This window comes from Rattus rattus, chromosome 8 (assembly GCF_011064425.1).
Source record: "Rattus rattus isolate New Zealand chromosome 8, Rrattus_CSIRO_v1, whole genome shotgun sequence".
Lineage (NCBI taxonomy): Eukaryota > Metazoa > Chordata > Mammalia > Rodentia > Muridae > Rattus > Rattus rattus.
The window spans coordinates 10,634,940-10,662,891 of NC_046161.1; the positions used below are offsets into that span (position 1 = coordinate 10,634,940).

The 27,952-nt window shown below is 48.4% G+C and overlaps 1 protein-coding gene and 1 pseudogene across 1 annotated transcript; both read left to right on the forward strand.

Annotated features, from left to right (window-relative positions):
• Nucleotides 1-1,549: 1,549 nt before the first annotated feature.
• On the forward strand, nucleotides 1,550-2,064 carry LOC116907464 (annotated as a pseudogene).
• Nucleotides 2,065-14,718: 12,654 nt separating this feature from the next.
• On the forward strand, nucleotides 14,719-24,989 carry Gpr83 (G protein-coupled receptor 83). Its single transcript, XM_032911031.1, has 4 exons — nucleotides 14,719-15,498; nucleotides 18,922-19,047; nucleotides 20,971-21,104; nucleotides 22,313-24,989. The coding sequence occupies exons 1-4, from the start codon at nucleotides 14,974-14,976 to the stop codon at nucleotides 22,935-22,937; spliced, it is 1,410 nt and encodes a 469-aa protein (XP_032766922.1). The 5' UTR covers nucleotides 14,719-14,973; the 3' UTR covers nucleotides 22,938-24,989.
• Nucleotides 24,990-27,952: the final 2,963 nt, after the last annotated feature.

Consider the following 27,952-nt stretch of genomic DNA (forward strand, 5'->3'; position numbering starts at 1 on the left):
TTGATTTTTCTATGTGGTGTGACGTAGGCATCCTGTTTTATCTGTTCTGTTCTACATAGGCATGGCTACCCCGCCTCCCGAGATGGCCACTCTGCTGGAGAGTGCTGGGCCGCCTTGGTTATTATTGTTAGTCCCTGCATACGCACCGGTGATGTTTTAACTCTGTTCCTTCCTCCAGGCCTATTTGAACTTAATTACTGTGGTTTGTAGTAAGTGTTTAACCGAGAGACCGCTCTTTGCTTCTTTCATTTCTTTTCTTAAAGGCTGCCTTGGGACTTCTTGGCTCTTTAGATTGTCAAATACATTTAATAATTACATGTAGTGCTCTGACCTAATGCAGGGTTTTAACAAAAATCTTATGTGTCTCAGGTTTATTAAGGCTCATAGCTATTGCCAATTGCAGTTGGTTTAATTTAAACCTTGGTCTTGTTCCCAGGGTTTACTAGACACTTCCTTTGACAGAGAAGATAATTGTGTTCCCCAGGACTAAAGCTTGTTTTGTGGGCTTAGCAGCATCCGTCCTGACTGGACTCTTTCCACTTCCACCCCCCCAAGTGCTGCCAGACCACTGACAGGCTAATGTTCATTGGCCCATTTGCAACATAGCCCAGTCGAGAGCATGGCCGTCCCTCATCTGCCTCCCCTCCCCCAGCTGTGTGAAGCACTGCATCCTCCCCCTCCCCCAGCTGTGAAGCATTGTATCCTCCCCCTTCCCCAGCTGTGAAGCATTGTATCCTTCCCCTCCCCCAGCTGTGTGAAGCATTGTATCCTTCCCCTCCCCCATCTGTGAAGCATTGCATCCTCCCTCCCCCAGCTGTGAAGCATTGCATCCTCCCCTTCCCCAGCTGTGAAGCATTGTATCCTCCCCCCTCCCCCCAACTGTGTGAAGCATTGTATCCTCCCTCCCCAGCTGTGAAGCATTGCATCCTCCCCTCCCCCAGCTGTGAAGCATTGTATCCTCCCCTCCCCCAGCTGTGTGAAGCATTGCATCCTCCCCTTCCCCAGCTGTGAAGCATTGTATCCTCCCCCTCCCCCAGCTGTGTGAAGCATTGTATCCTTCCTTCCCCAGCTGTGAAGCATTGTATCTTCCCCCTCCCCCAGCTGTGTGAAGCATTGTATCCTCCCCTCCCCCAGCTGTGTGAAGCATTGCATCCTCCCCTCCCCCAGCTGTGTGAAGCATTGCATCCTCCCCTCCCCAGCTGTGAAGCATTATATCCTCCCCCTCCCCCAGCTGTGTGAAGCATTTATCCTCCCCTCCCCCAGCTGTGAAGCATTGCATCCTCCCCCTTCCCCAGCTGTGTGAGGCATTGCTTCCTCCCCGCCCTCCTTCCCGGACTCTGGATTAGGAGTAAACCACACCCCAAAACCCATTTTCACTTTTTGACAGGCAGGGAAGTAAAGTGGCTGACTTCTGACTCAGGCAGACACCAGCAGCAGATGACCTTGCAGGTGTGCTTTTTAAGAGGAAAAGGGGGCTTTTCGGCTTTCGGTTCGGAGGAGGTAATGGTGCAACTTTCTTCGGTTGTCCCGAATCCGGGTTCATCCAACACCAGCCTCCTCTACCATGCTGCCCAAGTTCGACCCCAACGAGATCAAAGTCGTGTACTTGAGGTGTGGCGAGGTTGGTGCCATGTCCTCCTTGGTCCCTAAGATCGGTCCTCTGGGTCTGTCTCCCAAAAAAGGTTGGTGATGACATCGCCAAGGCTACCGGTGACTGGAAAGGCCTAAGGATCACAGTGAAACTGACCATCCAGAACAGACAGGCCCAGATTGAGGTGGTGCCCTCTGCCTCTGCCCTGATCATCAAAGCCCTCAAGGAGCCACCAAGAGACAGGAAGAAGCAGGAAAACATTAAACACAGTGGAAACATCACTTTTGATGAGATTACCTACATTGCCCGGCAGATGAGACACCGGTCTTTGGCCAGAGAACTTTCTGGAACTATCAAGAAGATCCTGGGTACCGCACAGTCTGTGGGCTGCAATGTGGACAGCCACCACCCTCATGACATCATAGATGACATCAACAGGGGTGCAGTGGAGTGCCCAGCTAGTTAAGAAGCAACAAGAAAATACTTAAAGACTAGCTGATAAAAAGCAAGAGGAAAGGGGGAGGACCGTGTTAGAATGGTCTTGTTAGAACAGGCTAGGATGTGGTGTCTGTTTTGATAGGGTGGCCCGCAGGGGGCTTTTTGGTTACTGTACTTCATGCTTTGATAGCTGGGCCTCAGTGATCAGCCTTAGAAGTGAGTCTGGCATGAGAAAGCGCCCAAGTAAAGGAGTAGATCTTGGCGGCTGGCTTTAGGGGTGCAAGCTGTGGTTTATAAGAGAGAAGGAGGAAGGGCACGGCCTCCCAACACCGTGTCTGCCACGCTCAGGTCTGCTAGAGCCCTTCCACCTTCCCCTTTTCTCTTGAGCACCCTGATGTAGCTTTTCTCGTCTCTGATTGATTGTCTGGCACGAGGGACCTTGACCATGTACAGGTTTACTGTGGCTCACCGTCTAGGAGCAGTCCGCCATGGCAGAGGAAGCATGGGACAAGAACTCGATGGTCACATTGCATCTGTAGTCGGGACTCAGAGAGATGCACACTGCTTGCTGCTCAGCCTGCCTCTCCCATATCTCCACCTGTTTTAAAACAAAGTCTCACAGTGCAGCCCAGGCCAGCCTTAAGCAAAAATTCCTCCGGGCCTCGCTTTGTGAGACTCAGGTATGCACCACCGCAGCAGTCCCCTTCTTCCCACATGGCCATGCTTCCCCAATTCCACTGAGGCCTGTAACATAACTTGTCTTGACTCGAAACTGAAAACATTAGCCTGAAGTAAATTTGTACAGAAACTGCAGAAAAGAGTCAAAGCTCCTGTGAGAACACGTCAGAGCAGAGCCTGGCCCGCAAGGGAGCGCTGCCATTCAGAAAGAAGCGTGCCAGAAGGCACAGGCTTTGTACTGAACACTTTACACTGAGCTGGAGCCAGGGGTGCCTCTTCATGTTCTCTTGAGCGTTGAAGGAGGAAGGAGCTTCCAGTTGATGTAAGAAGTCTGTAATTGGTGGGTTCTGCAGGATTCTTGATAGCTTAATATACCCATTGGCTAAAGACTTAATCGTGATTTTCCCCAGAATATTTTTGTGTTTTTTTTTACCCAAATCACATTTATTGTTTTTTCCATAAGTATGAAAATGTGTGATATTACAAAACCTAAACCCTAGAGGCGTGCAGGATACTGAAGAGCCAGCCTGCCTCCGTCTAGGCATAAACGCCATCTTACAGTAAAGACAGCCACGTTCATTCCTGTTTATGACTAAAGCTCTGTTTCTCAAGGATGGGCTGTGCCCCACCTGTAACATCAACTGCAAATGGCTCTGTACTGTCTTTTCCAGGAAACTGACAACCATATCTTTGTTTCAAAAAGATGTTCATAACCATGTTGCAACCCTACCTTCGTTTCAAATGGTTATTATGGTGACCTGTGGTTATGAGTACCTTGTTATGCCTACCTTGCATACCTTGTCTTTGTTTCAGGAGGTTGTTGGGACTGACTAGTTAGGCTTACGATTCTGCTTTCGTAACCCCACTTACTTTGCCCACCAAATTCCGCATTTGGAGATCCCTGCCACGGAACTATAAATAAAACCTTGCCTTCTGCACATCCGGTGCTGACCTCTCGAACCTCGTGTTAGAGGGAAGCAACCATCTACACAAATAAAAGCTTGCTTTAATTAGTTACGTGCTTTAATTAATTTGACCATGATGATTTGGGTCAGTGGTCTCTCTCTTCCCATCTCTGGGAGTAGCAATATGTGTGTGTGTTTGTGGACAGTTGTCTCCTTCCTTTAGGACAAAGTTTTGGATATAAAGTGTTGGTCTAGGCATGAGATTACACTTAAAGACTTAGTAACAAATCATGCCACTGTTTGGCTGAATAACAAAAGGGCCTGAAGGTAAAATGGTGGAAATGCAAGTACCCGTCAGCCTTTGTTAGCAGCAAAATTCAACTGTAAGTCGCCCGTCAGCTTTGCTTGTCTGTAAGCTCCACCACTGACCAGTGTGAGACGTCTAGTTAAGAAGAGAAGTTTATTTTGTTCAGTTTCAGAGGCTGGAACCCATGGCTCACCAGCTCCACTGTTTTAGACCTCTGTAGACACTGGATATCATGGGGTCATGTGTGATGGAAAAAACCCACTTCATGGTGACAGGAAAGGATAAGGGCAAAATACACCCTTCCAGGCACGTCCTTGATGTCCTGCCTCTAACCAGCTCCCATGAAGATGTGAAGCCACTAGTGGTTAATTCACTGATGAAGATGGATGCCTCTAGGTCCTGGAAGCTCAAAGACCTCCCCTAGGGACACTCGATGCCTTGGAACCCAGCCTTCCACACAGGAACTTCTTGGAGACATTTCAGATCCTAACCATAACATTACCATCCTCGTCCTTCAGTATCGAGTAGTAGCTGTGTACCAGGCAGTAGTGTAAGAGACCTCAGCTTTTAGTCTAACGTAATTTCTAAAAAGCTTCCTGTGCTGTTCTGAGCCAGGCCTGCCCCAGATCACCGCTGAGGTGGGTATTGACTAAGGGAAGCAGGTCTCCAAAACTGACTTGGATGAATCACAGCACTCTCATCACCAGAAGGTGAATGTCCAGGTCTCCCTAAGCAGCCATTTCACCATTAGCTTGTTGGTGAGGAAGGGTTTTACAGCCTAGAGTCAATGGAAACATCCTTTTACAATGCATTTCCTTCAGTCAGGTAATGATGGAGCGTGGTTGGGTGGGCTGCGGTGAACGGGATGTTCTCTCCTGCTCCGCTCCACTGCTGGTGGGAGTATAAAAGGATATAGCCTTCTACCAAGTAACCTGACAAATTACCACAAGCCTCAGAACATTTCATCTCTGTTTCCTCGAATTCTATGTCTTGGATTCTATCCCAGCCTCTAATGTAGACCAGTGGGAAAGAAATGAATGAAACTGGAGGGTAAATGTATGTCTCCGTACAAAGTCTAGGAAGATTATATAAAAGATTACCAGGCATTATTACACTGAAAACCACATTATGCTATGGTATTCCACAAGATAAAATACTGTCCAGCCATTTAAAAGAAAATTTTAATTCCTTTTAAGTTTTAATCTTTGAATTAATTTTTTGAGAAAAACTTGATAATACTGAGAATTCTTAAGGATAATATAATCCTGACATGAAACTGATAAAATTACATGTCTATTATATAGATAAACATTAAGAGAACACCAAACTGTTAATGATAAGATGGTGGCAACAAGAATGTGTGCACCTGAGTGCAGTTGCAGAAGGAGGACACAAGAGGGCACCACCACTCCGGAGCTGGAGTTAGAACAAAGTGGTTGCTGGAGAGTCAACTCTGCGAGCACAGCCGTCTCCAGCCCTGAGATTATTTCTTTATGTTCTTTTGGTTTTTCTTGGAGTCTTTTTTTCACGGATACCATTTATAGCCAGGAGGAAGGCTTTTAATACCCAGACAACAGTAGTTTACAGAGAGGATTCTAGTTTATTCCAGTACTTCCTGAAGAAGAACAACAGTCTGTTCTGAAGAGGCTCTGCTCTCAAGAGAGTGGGAGTGAAGTTAGCTCTGCTGGGCTTCTCTGAACACTCTGCTTTTCTTTTAATGGGATCTATTAATGTTTCTTACATTCTTTCATTGTGTTTAGTAAGAGCTGGCTCTGTGCCAGGCACCAAGCCAAGTTCTGGTATAAAAGGCAAAGGCAGGTGCTTGCCCTTAAGAAAGCTGTGAGAAAAGTCAGCAAGAGTCAGCTACCACACCATGTAGCAAAATGCTGGTGTAGATGAGAGGGCCAGGTGAAAACATCCAGGAGGAGAGGGCAGGTGAGTCCAGTCAGGGGTCCAGGAGGAGAGGGGGCAGGGTGAGTCCAGTCAGGGGTCCAGGAGGAGAGGGTGGGTGAGTCCAGTCAGGGGTCCAGGAGGAGAGGGGGCAGGGTGAGTCCAGTCAGGGGTCCAGGAGGAGAGGGGGCAGGGTGAGTCCAGTCAGGGGTCCAGGAGGAGAGGGGCAGGGTGAGTCCAGTCAGGGGTCCAGGAGGAGAGGGGGCAGGGTGAGTCCAGTCAGGGGTCCAGGAGGAGAGGGGGCAGGGTGAGTCCAGTCAGGGGTCCAGGAGGAGAGGGGGCAGGGTGGTGAGTCCAGGAGGAGAGGGCAGGTGAGTCTAGTCAGGGGTCCAGGAGGAGAGGGGACAGGGTGAATCCAGCCAGGGGTCCAAGAGCTTTGCAGAACTCACTTGCTGTTCAGAATTTTTATTTAGCAATTAAGCCACTAGGTGTCATATAAACGGTATGGTTGTTTTTCTCACATAATTTAAATTATATTTTTATTACTCTACCCTTAATCAAAATCTCTCAAAATGTCAGGTGAATCTTTGAAATAGTCTGAACTAGTGGGCCAAAATGTGACTTACATTCCAATCTGTGTGTTTACTGCAAGATGAGCCTCTCTTAACTCCAAAGCGTGGCCATCAGCTTCCTACACCACAGTGGCCATTCTCAGTCCCAGTGCCTGCAAGCAAGACGTTGTCTTTATCATAGCACGAATCTTATAAAATAGAAGTCTATAAAATGAAAATGAAGAAAAAGATAGCTTTTCCTTTCTGGAGCTGGGAATTAATGCTCCCCAAAAGGTATTTTTAAAAGTCTTATTAAAGCATATTTTTTCAAAAGCGTATGCCAAATGACAGCTATAGCTTCATCTTGAGAAGGTGGTTGCAAATCTGCCTGTTGGTGCTTCTAGAAGCATCCTTTTAAAATATTTTATCTTTTAAATTGTTTGCTCAGTATATGTGTGTATCTGTGAGCCTGTGTGTGTGTGTGTGTGTGTGTGTGTGTGTCTGTGTCTGTGTGTCTGTGTTTATACAATCCACAGTACATGTGGAGATCAGAGGAAAACTTGTAGGAATTAGAACTCATGGTCAAACTTAGGTAGGTCTTAGGATAGAAAATAAGCAATTTTACCACTGAGCCATCTCCCAGCCCCACCTAGAAACATTTTTTTAATAAAATTTTGATTCGGTATTTTTTAAAAACACTTTAATCACCATTCTTTCTTTATAAGATACAATATTGCTCAAGTAACTGAAAAATTCTGGTAAATTATCCTCTTTCAAGTTCTTATTTGAAACAAAGCACACAGCAGGAATAAGAGAAGCAGAAAAATAGCTCAATGACAATTAGCATAAAATTAGAGCTGGTGCTGGAAAAATGAGTGGAATGGAAATGCAATCCCATAAACACCAGTTCCAGGTCTGCCTGCCGGGACTATGTCTTGGCTCCATCCAAGATGGAGTGAAGAAATGTCCAAGCGCTTAACTGACGGCAGAATCCTGGAAGACGGAGATGCATGTGCCTTTTAACTTTAGTATGTGAAAGCATGTGCATGTGTATGGTATGTGTGAGGCGCACGTATATGGTGCACACGTGTGTGAGGTACACATGTGTATGGTGTATGCATGTGTGTGTGTGCAGGTGTATATGCACATAGAGCCAGTTCAGGAAGCCACTCTCCCCCTTACTCCTTTGAAGCACTGTCACTCACTGAACCTGGAACTCAAGGTCAGTCTGTTGCTATTGTTATTGTTGTTGTTGTTTTGTTTTTTGCTAAGCTGGCAGCCAGTAATTCCCAGTAATTCTCCTGTCTCCACCCCAACCCCTCATTCTGAGGTGACAGTCCTTTGTGGAACTGTACATGGCTTTTGTGGCTGTTTGGCTGTTGTTCTGGTCCTTCTGCATATGCAACATGTACTCTTTAACTGCTGCTCTAATGTCCAGGGTCCTACATGACAGATGAAGTATCAGAGAAATGATTGTTTCACGCTGGTACCCTGCCTGCCTCAGGACGCATCCTCTACCTGGGTTCTGTGCTACACGGAAGAGATGGTGTTAGGAATAAGACAATTTCTGACCTGGGAGAACTAACAGTTTAGTGGGGAAAATGGTTCTGTTGCCACGACAAGATAAAAACAAGGAAAACTGAATGTGAGAGACTAGGTCGTGTGTTTGAGAGTCTATTATACAGGGTGATTTGCAGGCCCTCGATTAACTGTCTTTAGGGTCTCATAATAAAGGAGTTTAGAGATTCTTTATGGAAGAGGCCACATTAGAAATGGATCTTTGAGAGGAACTGGGTCGCAGAGATGGGTCAAGTGTGAGGACCTAAGATAGATTCTCAGAACTCATATAAAATGGCTGGATTTGATATCATACCACTGGAGACCTGGAGACAAGTGAGTTCCCATTGTCCAACAAGCCTAGTCAGCTTGGTGAGTTCCAAGTTCCAGAGAAAGATGGCCCTGTCTCAAAACCCAAGGTGAATAGTGCCAGAAGAATGACACCCAAAATTATCTTCTGGCCTTCATACATACATGTATACAAAACACGCACACGCACACACACACACACACACACACACACACAATTGTTTCTGGCTCTCAAGTGGCAGGGGCAGTGGTCATAGGGTAGAAGCAGCATTTTTCAAGTACATCGAGAAACAGGTGAGATGCAGGTAACCTCAGATTCTCACCAGGTTAGATGGGAGACGGGGCAGTTATTAGAAGAGAAGGGAAGGATGAGAGAGAACGGGTAGTTCACGGCTTCCTACCAAGTATGTTAGTATTCAAGGTGAAAATGGCCAGTCAGCTATCACCATCTGGGCTTTGCAGAAAGGTGGCCAGTGAGACGGGTCTCGAGTCTGGTGAGTGACAGATGATAAAGTAATAGAGGTGGCTAGGGTCACCTAACCCCTCCCCCCCCCCAGAGCTCCCGGGGACTAAACCACCAACCGATGAGTACACATAGAAGGACCCATGACTCCAGCTGCATATGTAGCAGAGGATGGCATTGTCCAGCATCAATAGGAGGAGAAGCCCTTGGTCCTGTGAAGGCTCATTTCCCCAGTGTAGGGGAATGCCAGGGTGTTGAGGTGGGAGTGGGTAGGAGTGGGAGCACCCACATAGAAGCAGGGGAAAGGGGGAGTAGGTATGGGAGATGGGGGAAAGGGAATAGATAACATTTGAATTGTAAATACATAAAATATCCAAGGAAAAGAAAAATTTTTAAAAAGTACATTTGAATCAAAAGAAGCAGATCATGGAGGATGGTACCCTGGAAACCCTGCCCACGTTGTGGATATACACATCTTTTGCCATTTTACTGGTGTATCCTGGTGACTTGAGGTCTATCCCTGGGACCCAAGTGAAGGTGGAAGGGTGGAACCAATCTTTCAGATTGGCCTGTACACATGTGCTTTGGCACACACCAGCACACACCAGCACACATCACGCATGCACCCACAAAATTATACATATAAAGTACAAGCTAATGCTGAGAGTGGGGACACATGCATGTGATTCTAAAACTCAGGAGGCAGAGGCAGAAGCACCGCCACACACGTGAGACCAGTCTGGTGTGTGGAGCAAGCCCCAGGCTGGCCTGGACTGCAGAGTGAGAGCCACCCAGAGCGCAGTATTCTAAGCACACCAGGCTCGCCTTGGATTCCCAAACTGTAAATGCCCCTTGGGTACACTTCCTTTTCCTTATGCTAGGCATCCTTGTACTCTGCCTCCAGTGTCTCGCTTAGCTTGTCCATGGGCTTCGGTTTTGGTTTTGATGTTGTTGTTTTTGTTGTTGTTGGTGGTGGTGTTGTTGCTGCTGCTGTTGTTGTTGCTGTTGTTGTTGTTGCTGCTGCTGCTGTTGCTGCTGTTGTTTTTGCTGTTGCTGTTGTATGTTGGAGCAATTCTTCGGCAGTACTTGGCATTTCAGACTTGTTTGGTTCCTTTCCAAGAGTGTGGTCACTGTGGTGGGTAATCTTGATTATCGGCTTGACTGGATGGAGAGGCACACAGGGAGGGGTGATGGTGAGGCAGGAACGGGGGTTCTGTGCTCTTCAGACCTCTACCTGCTGTCTTGGGGTGTTGGCCCCTCTGGGAACCTAAGAAAGCTGGGATGCTGGCCACGTCCTGGAAGAGCACACTGCTTCACTTGCTGTCCAGACTCTGTTGGACCGTCTGGGGCCGGGGAGACTTAGACAGCAGTTGGAGCAGTCTGTGAGGCTGGGCCACCTGGGGCTAGCCTCTTTGAAGCTGTCAAAGATATGGGTTTTGCAGGAACACCTGGAACTGGCAGGTTTCTGGAACAGATATGTATCGGGGCAGAAGATAAAGTTAAGGGGTTTAGGGAAGGGGACTTTTTTCTTAGGTGTACATTTGAAAATTTTAGGCCATGGTTCTGGTAACTTGGTGAGAGAAATCCCAAGACCAGTGAAGGGGAGGGGGAAAAGCATACCTTTAGCAACAGGAAGTAGGGGAGAAACTCGGGTTGGGGGGGACTTAAGCTGCTGATTGACAGGAGTGCTTATCTGGAGTCCAACTGACCCAGTAGAGGTGGACTCAAGTCGATTCTCTGAAGCTTATAAGAATGTCTTCAGTTTATAGAAAGATAAAGCTTTAGATGTGTTAGCATCACCACTGTTTGCAATGTGTACTGAGACCCACGTTGCAGAAAAGGAAATAAACTCACACCTTTGAGTCATGGTAGAAACTCAGGGCATGAAGTGATTCCGTGTGAAAAGGGTGAGGGAGCCCTCTTCCCTCTATCCGGAGGATGAGGAGACATAGCTTGCCAGAACTCCACTAACCAGTGTTAAAAGTCTGAACTTCTGAAGTCTTGATATAACAACAGTACAGAGAAGGAAAGACACCAGACAGGTGTTTTTCATTTTTATTTGCCTTAAGACACTTTCTTAGACCTTTACGAATTGCATTTACATATCTTTAAACATCTCAGACCCTCACAACTTAAGCGTTTGTATCCTCAGACCTCACACAAACTTTACACCTTTTTTTCTATGCAGTCATTTACAGGAGATACATGTGGCTGATTAATGAGAGCAGTCATTACAAACTGAATTTCTTTAAATAAAGGGATGGTGAAAAGCTACAATGAAGTCTGTTTTGTGGGCTTATCTCTTTTCCGAGTCTAGTAGCAAGGTAAACTGTGTCTAGACCTCATGTTAGCTCTAGGAAAGTGAGACCTGGGGGGTGGTGTTTACTCATGAAGAGAACTGAGAAGGCAGAAGCTCGGCTGCTGCTGTTCCACTGACAAGGCCATCACTAGCCTTGTTGTCTACACAATCAGAGACCTGAGAAGGATGACTTTTACCTGCGTAAGGAGGAAGACCAGACCAAGCAGCTCTTGAATCTATTAAAAATGGCAGGCTCACCAGCTGCCTGGATAATCAGTCACCCTAGGTTCCTCCATGGTCATGTGGGGCAGACCTCCAGGTTCCAGGACAGCATCAGCCTTTGGCCTCCAGGCTCCAAAGAGCTGACAGATTTTCCTGTGGAGTAGGAAGCTGGGAGGACTGGCCTAGTGACAAAGAAGGGCGGTTGACTCTCCAGTGTCCTACCAATCCACAGTTTAGACAGGGTCCTGGTAGCTGGGGAGGTTTCCTCCAATGGTCAGCTTTGTCACATTTAAAGCAAGCTCCAAGTGGAGGTTCTTCTGTCCATCGTCTTCTTTGGAGGAGATTAGGGGTGCTGCCAGGAGCTATCATGAAAAGCTTTTTTATTAAACATTTTAAATACTATATCCAGCAGATCCCCCGAAGAATTTGAGAACTATTGATCTATTATGTGCATATAAACTGGTCAGACTTTGCTCCTCTCTAGTCATTTGTTTTAGGCTTAAATTTAAAGACATGTATGAGCGGTAAGCAAAGCTTATCCCTGTAATTAATTACACTAGTTCTTAGCATGGCTACATGTATAGTTCTGAACACATTGAAGAATTTGGTCGTTCGTAGGGTGACTATTCATTTGCATGTCTTAATCATCTTTAACAGTTTTCAATAAGTTAATAGATTTTATATTAGGTTTTTGCATACAGGTTAGGATTTTGCAGCTTTATCTCTGTTAGGTTTAGTCTTAAAAAATCAAACACATCTTATTTATCAAATATCAAACACGTTGTTTCAAGAAGCTTGGTGTTGACCAATTAGCAAAGACATACTAACTTAGGTGTAAGTCTCCAATCAGCTTTTGTTATTCTGAATAGACTTTATAACATTAATTTTTTTTTCTTTTTTTCGGAGCTGGAGACCGAACCCAGGGCCTTGCGCTTGCTAGGCAAGCGCTCTGCCACTGAGCTAAATCCCCAACCCCTAAATTTTTTATCATTATATACAGTATATTGTAAACCAGACTTGAATCACACGTATTGTATGTTGTAGCAAATATAACCTTAAATTTTACCACCATAAAAAATCTATACCAACATAATATATTTGAGACTTGCTACTTCTTAGTCTGAAAGGGAGATACAATGATAGACAGCACTCATCCAGACTAGGAATGTTTCAATTGTTGCCATGTGGTCATTAAACACAGTGAAGTCACGGGCATGTGCTCCTTAGCCTTAGCAAAGATGGTTGGCAGCCATGTGGCTGCTTACTTCCTGATGAGGTCACCAGCCAAGATGGAGGAGAGCCACAAGGCTGCTATTTAAAAACATGTTTTCCTAGTGTGTGTGTGTATTACGTACACATGTACAAACAGAAGTGAGTCCAAGTTACATACACATACATACACATATCTCAAGCGAGTTGATTACATACACACACACACACACACACACAGAGAGAGAGAGAGAGAGATCTATGTATAGATGTTTAATTATAAGCCTTTTGTTATAAGTTTAAAGCCAAATTTTGTTACATAGGTTATAGATTTTTAAACCACACCCAATAAACAACTTGCAAATTGTGAGATAAGAGTATACAGCATAATCTTTAGAGTTTTTGTTTTGTTTTGTTTTGAGAGCAGAGTGCAAAAAAATCATAGAGATGAAATATTTTTAAGAGTGTGAGGTAGACCCTTAGAGGCAAGAGACTTCTGGAATTGTAGAACAGAGCAAGTTTAGATATAAGATATTTAGGGATCCTTTATCTAATCAAGCTCCCCATATTTATTTATTTATTTATTTATTTATTTATTTTTATTTATTTATTTTGCCATTGATCTGTACTGAGCCAAGCTGCTGTAGTAGAGCCTGAGCCGTGAAGGAAGGAGGGCCGGGAGGGCGTGGCTGTGTTCCTATGAGCTCCTAGAGGGGACGGAGCGCTGAAGCTGCAGGAGTGCATGTGGGCAGCTCCTGGGGGACGCAAGGAAACAGAGGCCAGGAAGGCACAAGGAGAGACAGAGCAGGTGGCACTAAGTGAGAGAAGGCAAGGCCAAAAGAGCGGGGCTGCAGCTCCTGAGAGACCCAGACAGGTATAGCAGGAGGACAGATAGCAGGGGAAAATGGAGATGTCCGTGGATACAGTGGCCAGAGGCGCAGCAGGTTGCAGAAGCCAGAGAAGCACAAACACTGAGGACACAGCGGGCCAGAGCGAAGCAGCAGCCGAAGAATCGGGCTCCAGACTTTGGAATCAAATTCAGGAACAAATGATCCTGACAGTTTGATTAGCAGCTTGGTTCAGAGCGGACAATGCCGGGGAGAGCAGGTGTGTGTGGGCGTGTAACACTGCAACTGGCCAGCCCCTTCGCTTTCCTGCTCCTGCTAGGTGGACTTGGACTCCCACTCTGCAACAAACTTACAGATTCATCAACTATAACTTAAAGACAGGAAATTTACAAAGTCTGTGAAGGACGTGGTGGGGAGACAGGCAGAAACAGGGATTGGAACCGAGAAAAAAAGAAATAGAAAATGGGGAATTCCTTTCTCTTCCCTGACTTGATCAGCAGCATTTGGGTTGGTTATCTAAGAGGCTGCTCACCAGGGTCAGATGACACACTAGATGCCCTAAGTTGGACACCAGGTGGGGTGGTCTGAGGTCCTGCAAGAGGCATCCCACAGGGGAGACAGGAGGTGGATGACGCAGTTCCCACGGAGGAATCGGGGCTTGTCTATCAAGATAGGGACATACACAAGTAAATAGGGGTCTCTGAGAGGGACGGGAGGGGCAGGTGAGGAACAAGAGGGGGAAACCAAAGTCTGCCAAAGTATGCATGACATGAAAGCAGGAAGAACTATTTCACCAGAGGAAGGGAACCAGGAAGAGGAGTGAAGGAGGAGGGTGGAAAAGAATAAAAAGTATATATGCATGAGAAGCATTCATGACACGCTCATGAAGAAAGCCATTGCTGTGTATGCTAGCTATCAGAAAACTTCTCACTGGAGGAATGGGTGGGTGGCTGAGAGGCAGCGCCCACAAGTCCATGGTGGCAAAGCTGCTGTTTCCAGAGGAGTGGACAGAGTGGAGCTTTTTATCTCTTCTGCTCCTTGAATGTGTCAAGAAGTGTTTGAAGGCTGTTCAAAAAAGAAGAAAAAAAATAGGCCTTTACTAAGACCCCCGCGAATCTTAAGGTCCAAACGGAGAGGAAACATTCCAGGTCCAGTTCAGGATTTGCCGCACCTTAACATCGGGAATGTGCCAAGGCTACAGATGGAAACCAACGTGGGATCCTCGGACTGCACAGACCGGTCCTTTCAGTGTGGCTCCACATAGTCCCCGAGGCTGTTTGCACCCGTCTGCTGTCCTGTTGTACAGAAAGCTTGCGAGCTCGAGGGAGGGGGCTGCTGGAGTCTGGGCTGCTGCCGGGTAGCAGAGCTGGGGAGACCGTGCGAGCAGCGCTGGGAACTGCGGTGCTGCGAGAAGGGAGCGGGGCAGCTGGAGCCGAGCGCGTCACGGGAGCGAAGAGACGCTGCACGGCCCTATAGGCGGAGACGCTCTGGCCCCTGCCCGAGCAGAGGTATAAAAGTGCTGTGAGAATCGGGTGAGCGCCACCGAGGACCGAGGTGGGTGACCGTCCGCACAATCCCCAGGTTCCCTAGGATCCCTAGGTTTTCCGGAGTTCTCCCTGCGGTCCGGACCCTCCTGAGGATCTCGGTTGTCTCCCCATCCAGGACCTGGCGTGGCCCAGGGTCTCTCGGAGGTCCGGGCTCCCTCTATGCTTCGCGCCCCTCGAGTCCAGGTTCCCTCTGTGGTGCGGACTCCTCTAGCCCGGTGCGCTCAGTGCCCCACACCCAGTCTCCTCACACGGAGCCTGGCGGGGAGTCCGGACCTTGTCCCAGAGCTGCAGTGGCTGGACATGAATGTCCTTCCTGTCCTGCTTCTTTTTCTTCTGTCCTCCGTGAGAGCCACTGAGCAGCCGCAGGTCGTCAGTGAGCATCCCAGCATGGATGCAGCCCTGACCGGAGCCAATGCCTCGCACTTCTGGGCCAACTACACTTTCTCTGACTGGCAGAACTTCGTGGGCAGGAGACGCTATGGGGCTGAGTCCCAGAACCCCACAGTGAAAGCCCTGCTCATCGTGGCCTACTCCTTCATCATTGTCTTCTCGCTCTTCGGCAATGTCCTGGTCTGTCATGTCATCTTCAAGAACCAGCGTATGCACTCGGCCACCAGCCTCTTCATCGTCAACCTGGCAGTGGCAGACATCATGATCACATTGCTCAACACGCCCTTCACTTTGGTAAGGAAAGGTCCTCCTGGGCTCAACCTCTTCTCCTCCCGCCAGTCTGTCTCTTCCAGATCCTCCCCACCTCCAGGCTCCCCCACCCTACTCCTTCACTGGCTCTGTTCGGCCAACCCAGCCTTAGTTTTGTGTTCCTGCCTTAATCCTTGGGTCTCCTTTCTCTCCTGACACGAACCAATATTCCTTCCAGCTCTGTCTTCCCTTTGCTCTTTCTTTCCCCACTCCGTTTCCAAACCAGAGTTCCTGCAGCTGGTAGCACTGATTCAAAGAGTCCAGTGTCTGCAGTTGGCGCTAAGGGGCTGACCGTTCTGTTTCCCCTTTGGTCACAGACATTTGGAAGTAGCAAACAGTAAACCAGGTCCCTGAAGTGTTACAGAGGCTGTTACCCCGACCCTCTCTTCAGCCTGTGAGAAACCCGCCTCCCAGCCATAGGGTGCTGCTGCTGGGTCATTTGAGACAGCAACTGTTAGCTGTTAATGGAGTCTGAAACATATTTCTCTGTGCTAGTGGGTTAAGCTGTGTTCCCGCCATGGCTTGATAGCAAACCCCAGTGTAAGAGTTGTGCTGTGAGGGAGTAATGGTGAGATGGCCTGGAGCCTCAGGGCTGGGACATTTGTGCAGAGGATGCAGGTGGCTCCCTCTCTGGGCCTCTGCTATGTGGCGTTACTGATGTTGTTTCTGTCCCTCAGGGACCAGGGAGCTTCATGGATGGTTTGAAACAGTGAAAGTATGGCTGAGAAATCCTGCTGACAGCTGGCTCATCTCTAGAGTGGAGCCATGCCCTTATCAACTTATGGAATAACTTGTTGTTAAAGTTATTAGCCAAGAAGAATATCCATCCATCCATCCATCCATCCATCCATCCATCCATCCATCCATCCACCCACCCATCCATCCATCCATCCATCGTCCATCCACCCATCCATCATCCATCCACCCATCCATCCATCTATCCATCCACCCATCCATCCACCCATCCATCCATCCATCCATCCATCCATCTACCCACATCCACCCATCCATCCACCCATCCATCCATCCACCCATCCACCTATCATCCATCCACCCATCCATCCATTCATCCATCCACCCATCCACCCCCCATCCATCCATCCATCCATCCATCCATCCATCCATCCATCCATCCAGGGTGTTGCCATGTGCACACAGGTTATGAGAACTGGGAGGAAGGGTCTTCAAATCCCTCAGCCTGCTCACCACAGCCTTCCCACTTGGGTGAGGCATTGCCTTTGGCTGCTTGGTGTTGGTGACCCTCCTGGGCCCCTTTTCTTAGCCACTGTGCTCACAGCAGTCAGCATGAAGACTGACTCTGATCGTTGAGACAATAGCAAAACATTGTTGATGGTTCCCATGACAGGGACATGCAGACAGTGTAGTGAAGCCTGAAGGAGGCAGGCCTTCGTTCCTTCCTAACAGGCAGTCAGAGGAGACTTTAAAAAGGATGTACCACTGCAACAGATCTGCAAGAGCTGGATCTCCACACAGCACAGAGGGAGCAGGCAGAGCAAAAGAGGAGCCCCTGAGGTCCACCTTATGTTGAGGGAGCACGGAGTGGCTGGGTGAAGCTGGAGTGGGTCAGAAAGAGGCTGGGCCAGGCGTCAGGACTGGGCCCTCCTGCAGCCTCTGTCTGGGCAGCAGTGTTCCACCTGAACAGCATGAGGGCAAGCTCCAGAGAGAAGAGGGGGCTTCTGGGAGGTGGTGATGGCCCATCAGAAACAGGGCTGCTCACTTGCTGGTCGTAGGGGGAGGCAGAGGGGTTGAAGATGCCCTGCTTCATAGGCTCCATGACTCCTCCCAGTCACAGGACAAAGTCCTCCCAGTCACAGGACAGAGCCCCGATCTTCTCCCTGTGGAGATGTAGCCAGACTTGACGCAACTTTCCTGTATACACACCAGGCAAACAGCCCACTCCTCAGTTCCCAGCAGAGCCTGATCCAGGGCTGGTGGCTTCTATCCCAGTCTCCACACATGTGAGTTCTTGCCCGTCTCACACACCCCCTGGTGCAGTAGCAATGGCAACTTAGAGGGGCTAAGTACAGCTTGGTGTACCTGCCGCGCACCATTTCTCTATCGTGCACGATCTCTATGACCACCTGTGGGGAGCCGCTGCACTCGTGCGGGGGGAGGCTCAGAGACCCTAAAGTGGAGTACACAAACCACGCTGAGGAAAATGCCGGTGTGCCACGCTTCAGCACAGCACCTGGAATGTTCCTTGGCTGGGAAGGCTGAGAAACCTCCTGAGAGGATGCTCCTTGGATACCAATAAGAAGCATAACTGTGTCAGTCAAGGCTGGTCCGTTCTGATCTAAGATGACAGCAGGAGGGGACAAAAAACTCCTCCATCGATTTCTCCCTTTGCCCATTTCACTCCCTCTCCCATGATCCTCCCTGGATCAGACAAACCTTGTTCACAATTGATGCTCCGTTTCTCCTGGGCACAAGACATTCCTCACAGGAACTGCTCCAGGCCCGTGTACGCACCCAGCCCTCCATGGTGCTGAGGGAGGACTTTGTGTTTCCCAAGGGTACCATTTCTCCCCACTGTAACCTTCACCTTCCCAGATTCTTCTGTCCCAGCTGATCAGCTGCACTATGGCCATAGACGTGGGGCTGTGGTGTATGTAGTTCTGTGATAGATCGCTTACACAGTATGTATGGGCTCTGAGGTGGATCACTTATACATGTGTACATGCACATACACACACACACACCACACACACAGACACATGCATACACACAAGCACATGCATACATGCAGATATACACACACCATGCACGTATATACACACACACATAAGCACATGCACACACACACACACATACACCACACACACACACACCACACACACACACACACCTTCTAAGCACATTGGACATGCTATGTTGTGACTTTTTGGAGACATTTTTCCCACAAGGCCATGTTCCATTCAGCCAAGAAAGAATTTTATTACACTTTAAAATGCCAGCTTCCCATTTCTAAAAATTACCTTTTAACAATTTGCTGTGCAATTCCTCCCATCTTCACAGATTTTATAATAAGCCTTTCAGGTAGGGATTTTGAAGCCAGTTTCTGAAAACGGAAAAACCGAGGTTAAAGGAGTTTATTGGCTAAGGCTGTGTGGCAATAAATAGAGATGAAATGCCAACCCCCAGAGCCCTGATTTCCCAGCTCTCCCGATACCTGATGGCCCAGGGCCATGACTGTGGTTTGGTGAACTGAATGAACAAAAATGGCTCGTGCCAGGGAAAGCCCTGTGGTCTGTGGCACAGTAGCTGGAAGATTTCTTGGCTAGGGAGCTGAGAAGTATCCTGAAGAGATGTTCTTCAAAGGCTACTGAGAGGTGGCACTGGTACCAGCCAAGGCCTACTGATTCCCCGCCATCTGTATTTTACCCACAGGTCCGCTTTGTGAACAGCACATGGGTGTTTGGGAAGGGCATGTGTCATGTCAGCCGCTTTGCCCAGTACTGTTCTCTACATGTCTCAGCACTGACCCTGACAGCTATCGCTGTGGACCGTCACCAGGTGAGAACACCTGTCCCCAGCATCACCCTGCCCTCTCTGTCTATGCCTGCCTGATGGGAATACTCAGACCACCGTGGTCTGTAGGGAATACCCAGGGACAGTGACTCATCCAGCCCCGCTGTCATCGTGTGTACTTGTCTCCCTGTTGATCTATTTGGGCGAGGACAGGAGGGACATTAAACTCTTTGGTAGTTGTGAACTGTTATTTCCACTGGGTTGACATGAAGACTTGCCGCTGGTCCCCATCTCTGGATATAATGAATTATTTTGGTGGTAGAAAAGCAAACACAGAGAATCATAGATGGAAATGAAGAAGCAAATGTCTGCAGCTTGGAGAAGGCTTCAGATGGGACATGGAGAATCCCTGGCCAGACAGTGTAGGAGGAACACAAGCCAGTGTACCGATAACAGGAGCAGGTAGGGTCGGAAGTGTAGGAGTGGTGCCCCATGGGTGGTAGGCACTCAAAGATGACCCGAGGTCCTCCCTTGTGGAAGGGGCCAGCTCTGGGTCTAGTATGTTGCACCCACAAACCCCATAATCCATCAACACAGATGGCTGATTATCTGGTGGTTCTCAACCTTCCTAATGTGTGACCCTTTAATGCAGTTTCTCATGTTGTGGTGACCACCCCCAACCATAACATTATTTTGTCGCTACTATAATTTTGCCAGTGAATGGTGTCTCAGTTTCTAAGGCCATCAGAATCCTGTGTTTTCTGATGGTCATGACCCACAGGTTGAGAACCACTCAACATAGATTAGACCATGTTAAAAATTAGGAAACAGGCCAGAAATGCACACACTTTCCCGTGATTGCGTGACCAAGAATGACCACATTAGTCCAAAATCTGTCTGGCTCCAAGACTGTGCTTTTAGCCCACTAGACTGCCCTACTCTGTGGTGATTTAAACAGACCCACAGAGCAAGTCTCCTCGGGAGAAAGAGAACTGAGGTTTGCCCAATAGAGAACTGGGTTCAAAGACTCATCCTCAAAGGCTCCATTCAGTGTGAGGGATGGCTTTCTAGTTAAAACAGATGTTCAAAGTGGATAGAGCTGCCTAGGACAGTGTCCCATGTCACCAGCCACATCTAAATGCATCTGACAATAACTTGAAAAGAGTATTCTTAAAGGAATTTGCACATCAGATGAGGAGTGGGCTGCCCAAATTTGAGATTACTCTATTGCCAAACTTCCCTAATCACATTAGAATCAGGTCCTCGTGTAGTGAAGGTGTGTCACGGCCAGCCGAGGAAGGTTAGCACATAACTGTTCCTTCCTTGTAGCTAGCTTCCACCAATCCGATCAGAGATCTGGGCTACCCCTGATCCAGAAACTAACCTCACGAGTGGAAATACTTTTTAGATTTCCACCATTATTCAAGCGTCTTCGAAGAGTTGACTGGCTGGAACACAATATTAATTCCAAGACACATTTTGGCGCCATGTCTGTGATACTGGTTCCCTTTGAAGTGCGTGGAAATCAGTCTGGGCTGGAGTTCAGCCGTGGCTTCAGTGGCTGGCATCAGATCAGCCCCCGACTCTTCTTGCAGTGGGTGACAAGAGAGTCCTTCTTATGGTCAGAGCCCTCTATGCCATCCAGGGTCTGGAACCATGGGAAATGGCTGGGCTTTGAGGAGGCGGGCTGAGCTTGGGTCCCCTTCGGTCACCTTTGTGTCTTCCTTGCCACCTCACACTGCTCTTCTCCATTACGAGAGACCTTGGAACTTCTAGGAAGCACAGAGTCCACATGACACCCTCTTCCCATCCCTGGAGTTGAGCTGTGACCTCCCTTTAACTCCTCGGCTGCCTTGTGCCATGTAGGTGCCACCAAGGAATGTAACAGGTGCTCACCCTTTGATAAATAAGACCTGGATTCTTACCTGCTTTCGCCTTCAGCTGTGAGACCCCTCCCATGTTTTCTAGGTCATCATGCATCCCTTGAAGCCTCGGATCTCCATCACCAAGGGTGTCATCTATATTGCTGTCATCTGGGTCATGGCTACCTTCTTCTCTCTGCCTCATGCCATCTGCCAGAAACTGTTTACCTTCAAGTACAGGTGAGACTTGTTAGTTGGAATAGCCTGGGGCTCAAGGGAGAGTGTATCATGCTGTCCTCCAGAACAGACCTGGCCCACAGTCACTAGGACTAAACGGGGGCCCCCTCCGGATGTGACTCTTGCTGTCTGGCGCCTCTGCCTCCGTGAGCTGTTGTAGTAGCCCCTCTCATGCCGTCGCTTCCTGGTCCATGCCAAATCTTTGTATCCTCTTTTCAACTCAACCTTGCTCTCTAGGTTGCTTGCAAGGACAAGGCAGTAGTTACCAGGTTCTGCCACCAGGGGGCATGTGCTCACACAGATGGAGACGGGGGGCCCCCACTCAGCCCTGTTTAAAATAAGCACGATTTCCCGACTCACAGAACCTAGAAAGAAAGTAAGTGTGAGTATATGCTTCTGAGGCCGGATTCCCTATCTCCCCCACTACCCAGTTTGGTCCTTAACATATGCTCTTACCAGATGAGAAGCTCCTTCTCTCAAACACTCAGTTAAAAACAACAAAAACCGCAATCTACTCCATAATAGCCTGTCTCCATGGCAGACTACACAGAAGGAAGAACTCTCCTTCTTGAACTCATGATCTCTCTGAGTCGATCCCTAACTCCGCCTCCACATTACAAACCTGCAGTACATTTTCACCAACACTGAACAAAGGAGGGAACTTTGAGTGGTTTCGGCATCTTACCGCTTTCCACTGGGAGCAGCTCCTTCCCTCCTTCCGTTTCTTTCTAGACTGTGTAAGGGAGTTACTAAGGCCTGGGCATGGCTAGAGGCGTGTGTCCTTTGCCACCCGTTCTCCCGACCTTCCGCCTGTTTTAATGGTTGCTCTTAGAAGGGAGATCTGACTAAAAAGGGGACTCAAGAAAGAGGTGGTTTCCTGAGCAGGAACACTGACGCCTCATTCCTTCACGGATATATTCATTCCTCATTCATTCATTCATTCATTCATTCATTCACTCATTTGTTCATTGAATATCCATGGGCCCACTGTATGCAAGGGATGATGCTAAGTTCAGGGGACACAGAGTCTGACGTCTTCCGGACCTCTATAAAATGTTCTGTGGAGAGACTGAAATGATTAGGGGACAGTCCCAAAAAGACTGTGACAGATGGGTCCAAGCCTTAGGTAGGGCACTCCTCCACAGGAAGTGGTAGTACTGATTTCCCCACTCATAGTCGGCCATCTTCCTTTCCCCTCTCTCTTGGCTCAGTGAGGACATTGTGCGCTCCCTCTGCCTGCCGGACTTCCCAGAGCCAGCTGACCTCTTCTGGAAGTACCTGGACCTGGCTACCTTCATCCTACTCTACCTTCTTCCACTCTTCATTATCTCAGTGGCCTATGCTCGTGTGGCCAAGAAATTGTGGCTCTGCAACACTATTGGCGACGTGACCACAGAGCAGTACCTCGCCCTGAGACGCAAGAAGAAGACCACCGTGAAGATGCTGGTGCTTGTGGTGGTCCTCTTCGCTCTCTGCTGGTTCCCCCTCAACTGCTATGTCCTCCTCCTGTCCAGCAAGGCCATCCACACCAACAACGCCCTCTACTTTGCCTTCCACTGGTTTGCCATGAGCAGCACTTGTTATAACCCCTTCATCTACTGCTGGCTCAACGAGAACTTCAGGGTGGAGCTAAAGGCACTGCTGAGCATGTGCCAGAGGCCGCCCAAGCCTCAGGAAGACAGGCTGCCCTCCCCGGTTCCTTCCTTCAGGGTGGCATGGACGGAGAAGAGCCATGGTCGGAGGGCTCCGCTAGCTAATCACCACCTTCCCTCTTCCCAGATCCAGTCTGGGAAGACAGATCTGTCCTCTGTGGAACCCACTGTGGCCGTGAGTTAGGGGAAGCTGGAAGCGGAGGGAGAGGGTTCTGTCCTCTCACAATTGACCAGACTCAAGGTGTCGGAAAGTTCCACAGAATCAGTGAGATGCTTGGGTTCCTAGGAACCTGTCCAGCCCCCTCTGATTTGCAAGCCTTGTAGAAGATATGAGCACGAGCACGAGATACCATGGATCTTTGAGCACGAGCTCCGGAAGCCACCTCAGCTCCAGCAGAGGCTGGTTCAGTCAACCCCCGTCAGTTGTATAGCATCTGCCACCTTTGCCCTCCCTACTGCTGAGCACCCACAGCAGGACCCGGGTCACATTATTGGTGGGCCTGACGCATGTGCTCAGAAAAGAACTTCACTAGCCGGGGAGAACAGGCACGAAGGCCTTCTGAAGTCATTGGGGCAAGTCCAATCACACAGCTTCAGTGGCCTTGGCTCTGTCTATGACCAGATGGGGCCCATCTTGGTTTCTTAAAATAGAGATTAGCATTGCCATTTTGAAAAGGTCAAAAAGGGAAAGAAATGAATTTGGCCCCATCAATTTGTTTAAAAAAAAAAAAGGCCTGTTAATATGCTGTGAATTTATCTGTAACTTTGCCTTCTCTAGGTGTGCACATTTGTACTTTTAAAGTCATGAACTACATGTATCCATTTAGATTGTAATAATTAGCAAGAAATAGGGATATATTGGAGTACTATTGAATTCCTCCATGACAAATGGGGTCCCTCAGCATATGAGAAGAGAAGAGAGAAGAGGAGAGGAGAGGAGGGAGGGAGGGAGGGGAGGGAGGGGAGGGGAGGGAGGGGAGGGGGAGAGGAAGCAAGGTGAGGGGTTGGATCAACTCTACCTTGTAACTAGCGATGGGTGGGGCCTGGCCCTCTCCTAGGTGGTTACCATCAAGGTGAGCAGTACACAAGAGAGCCGGGAGGTAGGATCCCTTTCTCCTGACCCCCAGAAAGAAGAAGGGGTGAATCACTGCTCCCTTTTAATGGACAATGTGAGGACTTGCTTTCCAATAAGCTGGAAATAATTGTGCTTAGACACCTCATCCGCCCAAGATGTCTAGACAGGGCATTTTTCTCCATTGTCTGAATGATGAAAAATTTTTTTCACACCAGTTCCTGAGAGAAGATTTCCCTGTCTACATCGCCTGAGAAATTCATGTGTCATTTTTTAAAAACTTACAGGCTTCTTGAAGCCACTCTGTTCCTCGAGGGCCCCTTTGTCAGAGAAATCTCATTCCAGGTGGCCAGTGATTTCGCCATCTTCCATGCGGTCCTGATGGCTCTCGGTGTTCCCCACTGACAGCTGTGCCAGGCAGAACTGACTCCAGTCCCCATGCCCAGAGCCATGGCTGCTGCTGCGCTAGCATCGGATCCCCACCTCCTCCTCACAGAGCCGCTACAGAACAAGCCATCTTTGTGGAGCTGAAAGGGAAACTGAGGCTCAAGGGAGGAGAGGCTCATCCAAGACTCATTTAGAACTCTCGGTTGCTAACTGAAGCACAATCTGGTTAAGTCTGATTCCCTCTAACAAACCTGGGGGTTGCTTAGACTAGTCTGTCCATAGGAGTGTTAGAAAAATTCCAAGATAAAAAAAAATGTCATCTACAGAACATCAGTTTGTTTAAAAAAATGTTTTGGAGAGGGTAGATTTCCAAATATAAAGTGAGGTTTTGAGGCCACAGCTTCTGCATCTGTCCTATCTCTGTATTGTCAGCTGGTACCTGGGAGTTGCGTCTTTCCTGTGGCCAAGAAGAGTCATGGTACTAACCTGAGGACAGGCAGCAGCAACACACAGTGTGTCTTCCCCTAGGGGCTTGTGGGAGGAGCTTCAGTCATAGCTCCCAGAGGGCAGCTGGAGACAGCGCCCTGTCACAGAGTCAGCCATCAGATCTGCATCTCTTGTCCGTCCCCGCCTGCTCCCTTCCCTGTATGCGTCGGAGCAGACATGACTGGTAACAGTGACTGTGGTCTTTGTGAAGCCTGAGTTTTCCCAATATGCTGCAAAGCGTGCTTTATTGTGAGTCACCGTAGGCACAATAAAACCTTTCTTCTGTGTGCAGGCTGTACTTCTTGGACTGGTGATCGCGTCACAGATGGTAGCCTTTAAAACGGGATTGGCATGGATCATATGAGGAGTGCATGGAGATTCTCCATGTGAAGCTCAGAATTTTATCTTAGAAAGTCTGGGCACAGCGAAGGTGAGGGGAGCGCAGAGAGCCCTCCGACTCTCATTAAGAGCTGCCATGTTCCCTCCTTGGTTGTGATGCACCTGCGCTGTATGCTTGATCCCTGAGCTACACTGGTCCCTGGTGATTTGGGAGGAAGCAAAGCCATTGCTAGAGCCCGGAGGCCTCTCATTAGCAGTGCACAGTAGACACGGCCTCACCTCGTGTGCTTGATTGATGCTATGCTAGGTCTGGAGTGCCAGCGTAGAGAATAACCCGATGCCTTCACGCAACTGCTAAAGCCAGTTTTAAAGACAGATGTAAACGAGGTGATCTGAAGAGCCTGAAGGCAATTTGAAAGAAACGTAAGAGACGAGAGAAGGGAGCTCAGGTTTGTGGATGTTTCCTCATGGCGTAGATGCCTTCGAGTTCATGACCTCACCCTCCCTGCCTTCTCTGGGGTGGGCATCGGTATTTCTCAGAGGAGGAAACTGAGGCTCAGCAAACTTAGATAATTTTTCTCAAAATCAGAGTCTAAACTGAAAAATATCACCTAGGAGGTCAAGTTCTGTGAACGCATAAAAAATAATCCCATTTTTAAATTTTAATCCCATATTCTCCAATTTTACTTGATGGAAAGGTTTTCTTTGGGGGATAGAAAATATGCTAGCAACCCTAAAAACTAGAGCTTATTTTGCAAAATGCTTGAGTGAGTCTTAGGGCCTCCATAGATCAGGGGTCAGTGGATCAGGACTTAGACAGCATGGTAGGCAAAATCATCCCCATATCCCTGGTACCTGTGAGACCTTGGCAAGTTGCCAAGGAATCCTCCTGCGCCTCAAGGTTCTAGGGTTGCTTGCAAAGATGCAAATGTACCATTGCCAGTCTGAGCTTGTTGAGCTCCACCAAGACCTCCATGGTGGTGAGATCCTGTTGCATAATCTTCTTTGATTGGATTTAGAATCCTGTAAGAGACACACCTCTAGGTGTATCTATGGCGGTGTTTCCAGAGAGGATCTACTGTGGAAGAAAGAGCCACTCTGTGGGTGGGTCAGCATAATCCCTTGGGTGGGGGAACTGGACTGATTACAGAGAGGAAAGGAGAAAGCTATCGGGGTGACAACGTTCCCCTCCTCTGCTTCTTGGTCAGTCTGCTGAGATGTGACCAAGCAGCTCTCACCACTTTGGAGTGTTGTGCCGCCATGCCTTCCTAACCATGATGGGCTGTGTACTAAAACCATGAGCCAAGAGAAAGCTGTCCTTAAATTACTTGTGTCAAGTATCTGGCAACAGCAAGAAACAAAGTAACTAATGTAGAGGCCTCCCTGGCTGGCACCGAGGGATCTGAGAGAACCAGAAGCCGGCCTGTCTCAGAGCATAGCGTGAAGATAGAAAATTCATGTTCTTGGACTCGGACACTGGAGAGACCTGTTGTCAGCATGCATCCTCTACGGCCAATTCTCTCTCAGAGAAGCAGGTTGGTGGGAGGAAAAGAGAGAGAGAGAGAGAGAGAGAGAGAGAGAGAGAGAGAGAGAGAGAGAGAGAGAGAGAGAGAGGTGCAGAGCTGGATGCAGTTTTGAAAACACACAAAACAGTGGTGTTCAACATGAGCAAAGCCCGGGCTAGATCTCTCCCCGAGTTGTAGTAAACTGTCTCACAGACTGTGTGCTATTTGCAGCTTCTCAGGGGCAAAGTGGTTGGTTTCAACAACCTCTCCTTTTCTCCTGTTTCCAGCCTAGCAGGGACCATTGTCAAATTGGTCAGTAATTTAAGGCTCTCGGCGTGCATATGAAGAGACAGCCAAGGCCTCACTGACAGGAGGCTCACAAATTATCACAGTCAGGAGAAGCGTTGGTCTCAGAACAGGATATGGAGAGAGGAGGATATGGACCATAGTTGGTTACTCTCCAGGTTTTACCTTTGTTTAAGCAGTGGGTTCAAGGGTGTCTACTACGTATTGAAAGTAATTAATCAAATCCTTAACCATACAGCAAAGAGCAGGTCACACCTGGACACCTGCTCAGAGGTACCATAGGCCACGGACAGCAATTAATCTAGTCCTGACCCTGTGGCCCACCCACCACCACACCCACTAACAAACAGAAAACCAATGAAGTCAGGGAGCCAGAGGCCCAGCCCTCCACCTCTCTGTTCTTTCCAATCAGGCTACGTCTGAATCATTACAATATATAAGTCAGTCACATTGTTCCTCACAAGGCCCGGGGCTATTATCAGAAGAGGACCCTGTAAGATTGTGACAGGCAGAGGTGGCACACTGCAGCAGTGTTTCCCGCAGCAGGACAGTTAGAGGAACTCCTTACATTGGCTCTAACAGTATGCACAAGACCCACGCAAGATCGAGCCTGGCAGAAACCCAGTATAGAGTCGGAAGGAAGTCAGAAGTCCCACCCCTAGAAGAAGCCACTGTCAACTCATAGTTGGTAAGGGAGAGTGAGAGTTGGTTTTCTTTAAGGGTTTGTCCCTGGTTGATTGACCATGCTCCCTCCAGCGGATGTATATGTATTTCCCACCAGTATACAGGAAACACAAAATGGATTTGATGGTTGTTTATTTTAAAAGTTGAAGGGAGGTGCAAGGAGGGTTGAAATTTTCAAAGAATTAGTAAAACCATTTTAAGTGGGCAAGTAGAGCTCATTGCCATACAACAAGGGCAGGACAATCCTTTTTCCTTCTCAGAACGAAGCCTCCTTGCCTGGGGTTGAAGCTCGTCTCTTCTTTGCTTGTCTGGTCTTTGCTCTATGCCTGCAGCATTTGCTCTTGAGCGTCTCCTCGCTACCTTCTCCAGGCCGAGACCAGCTGCTTCCTGCTGTCCTGTCTTGGTCTGTTTCCTTATTTT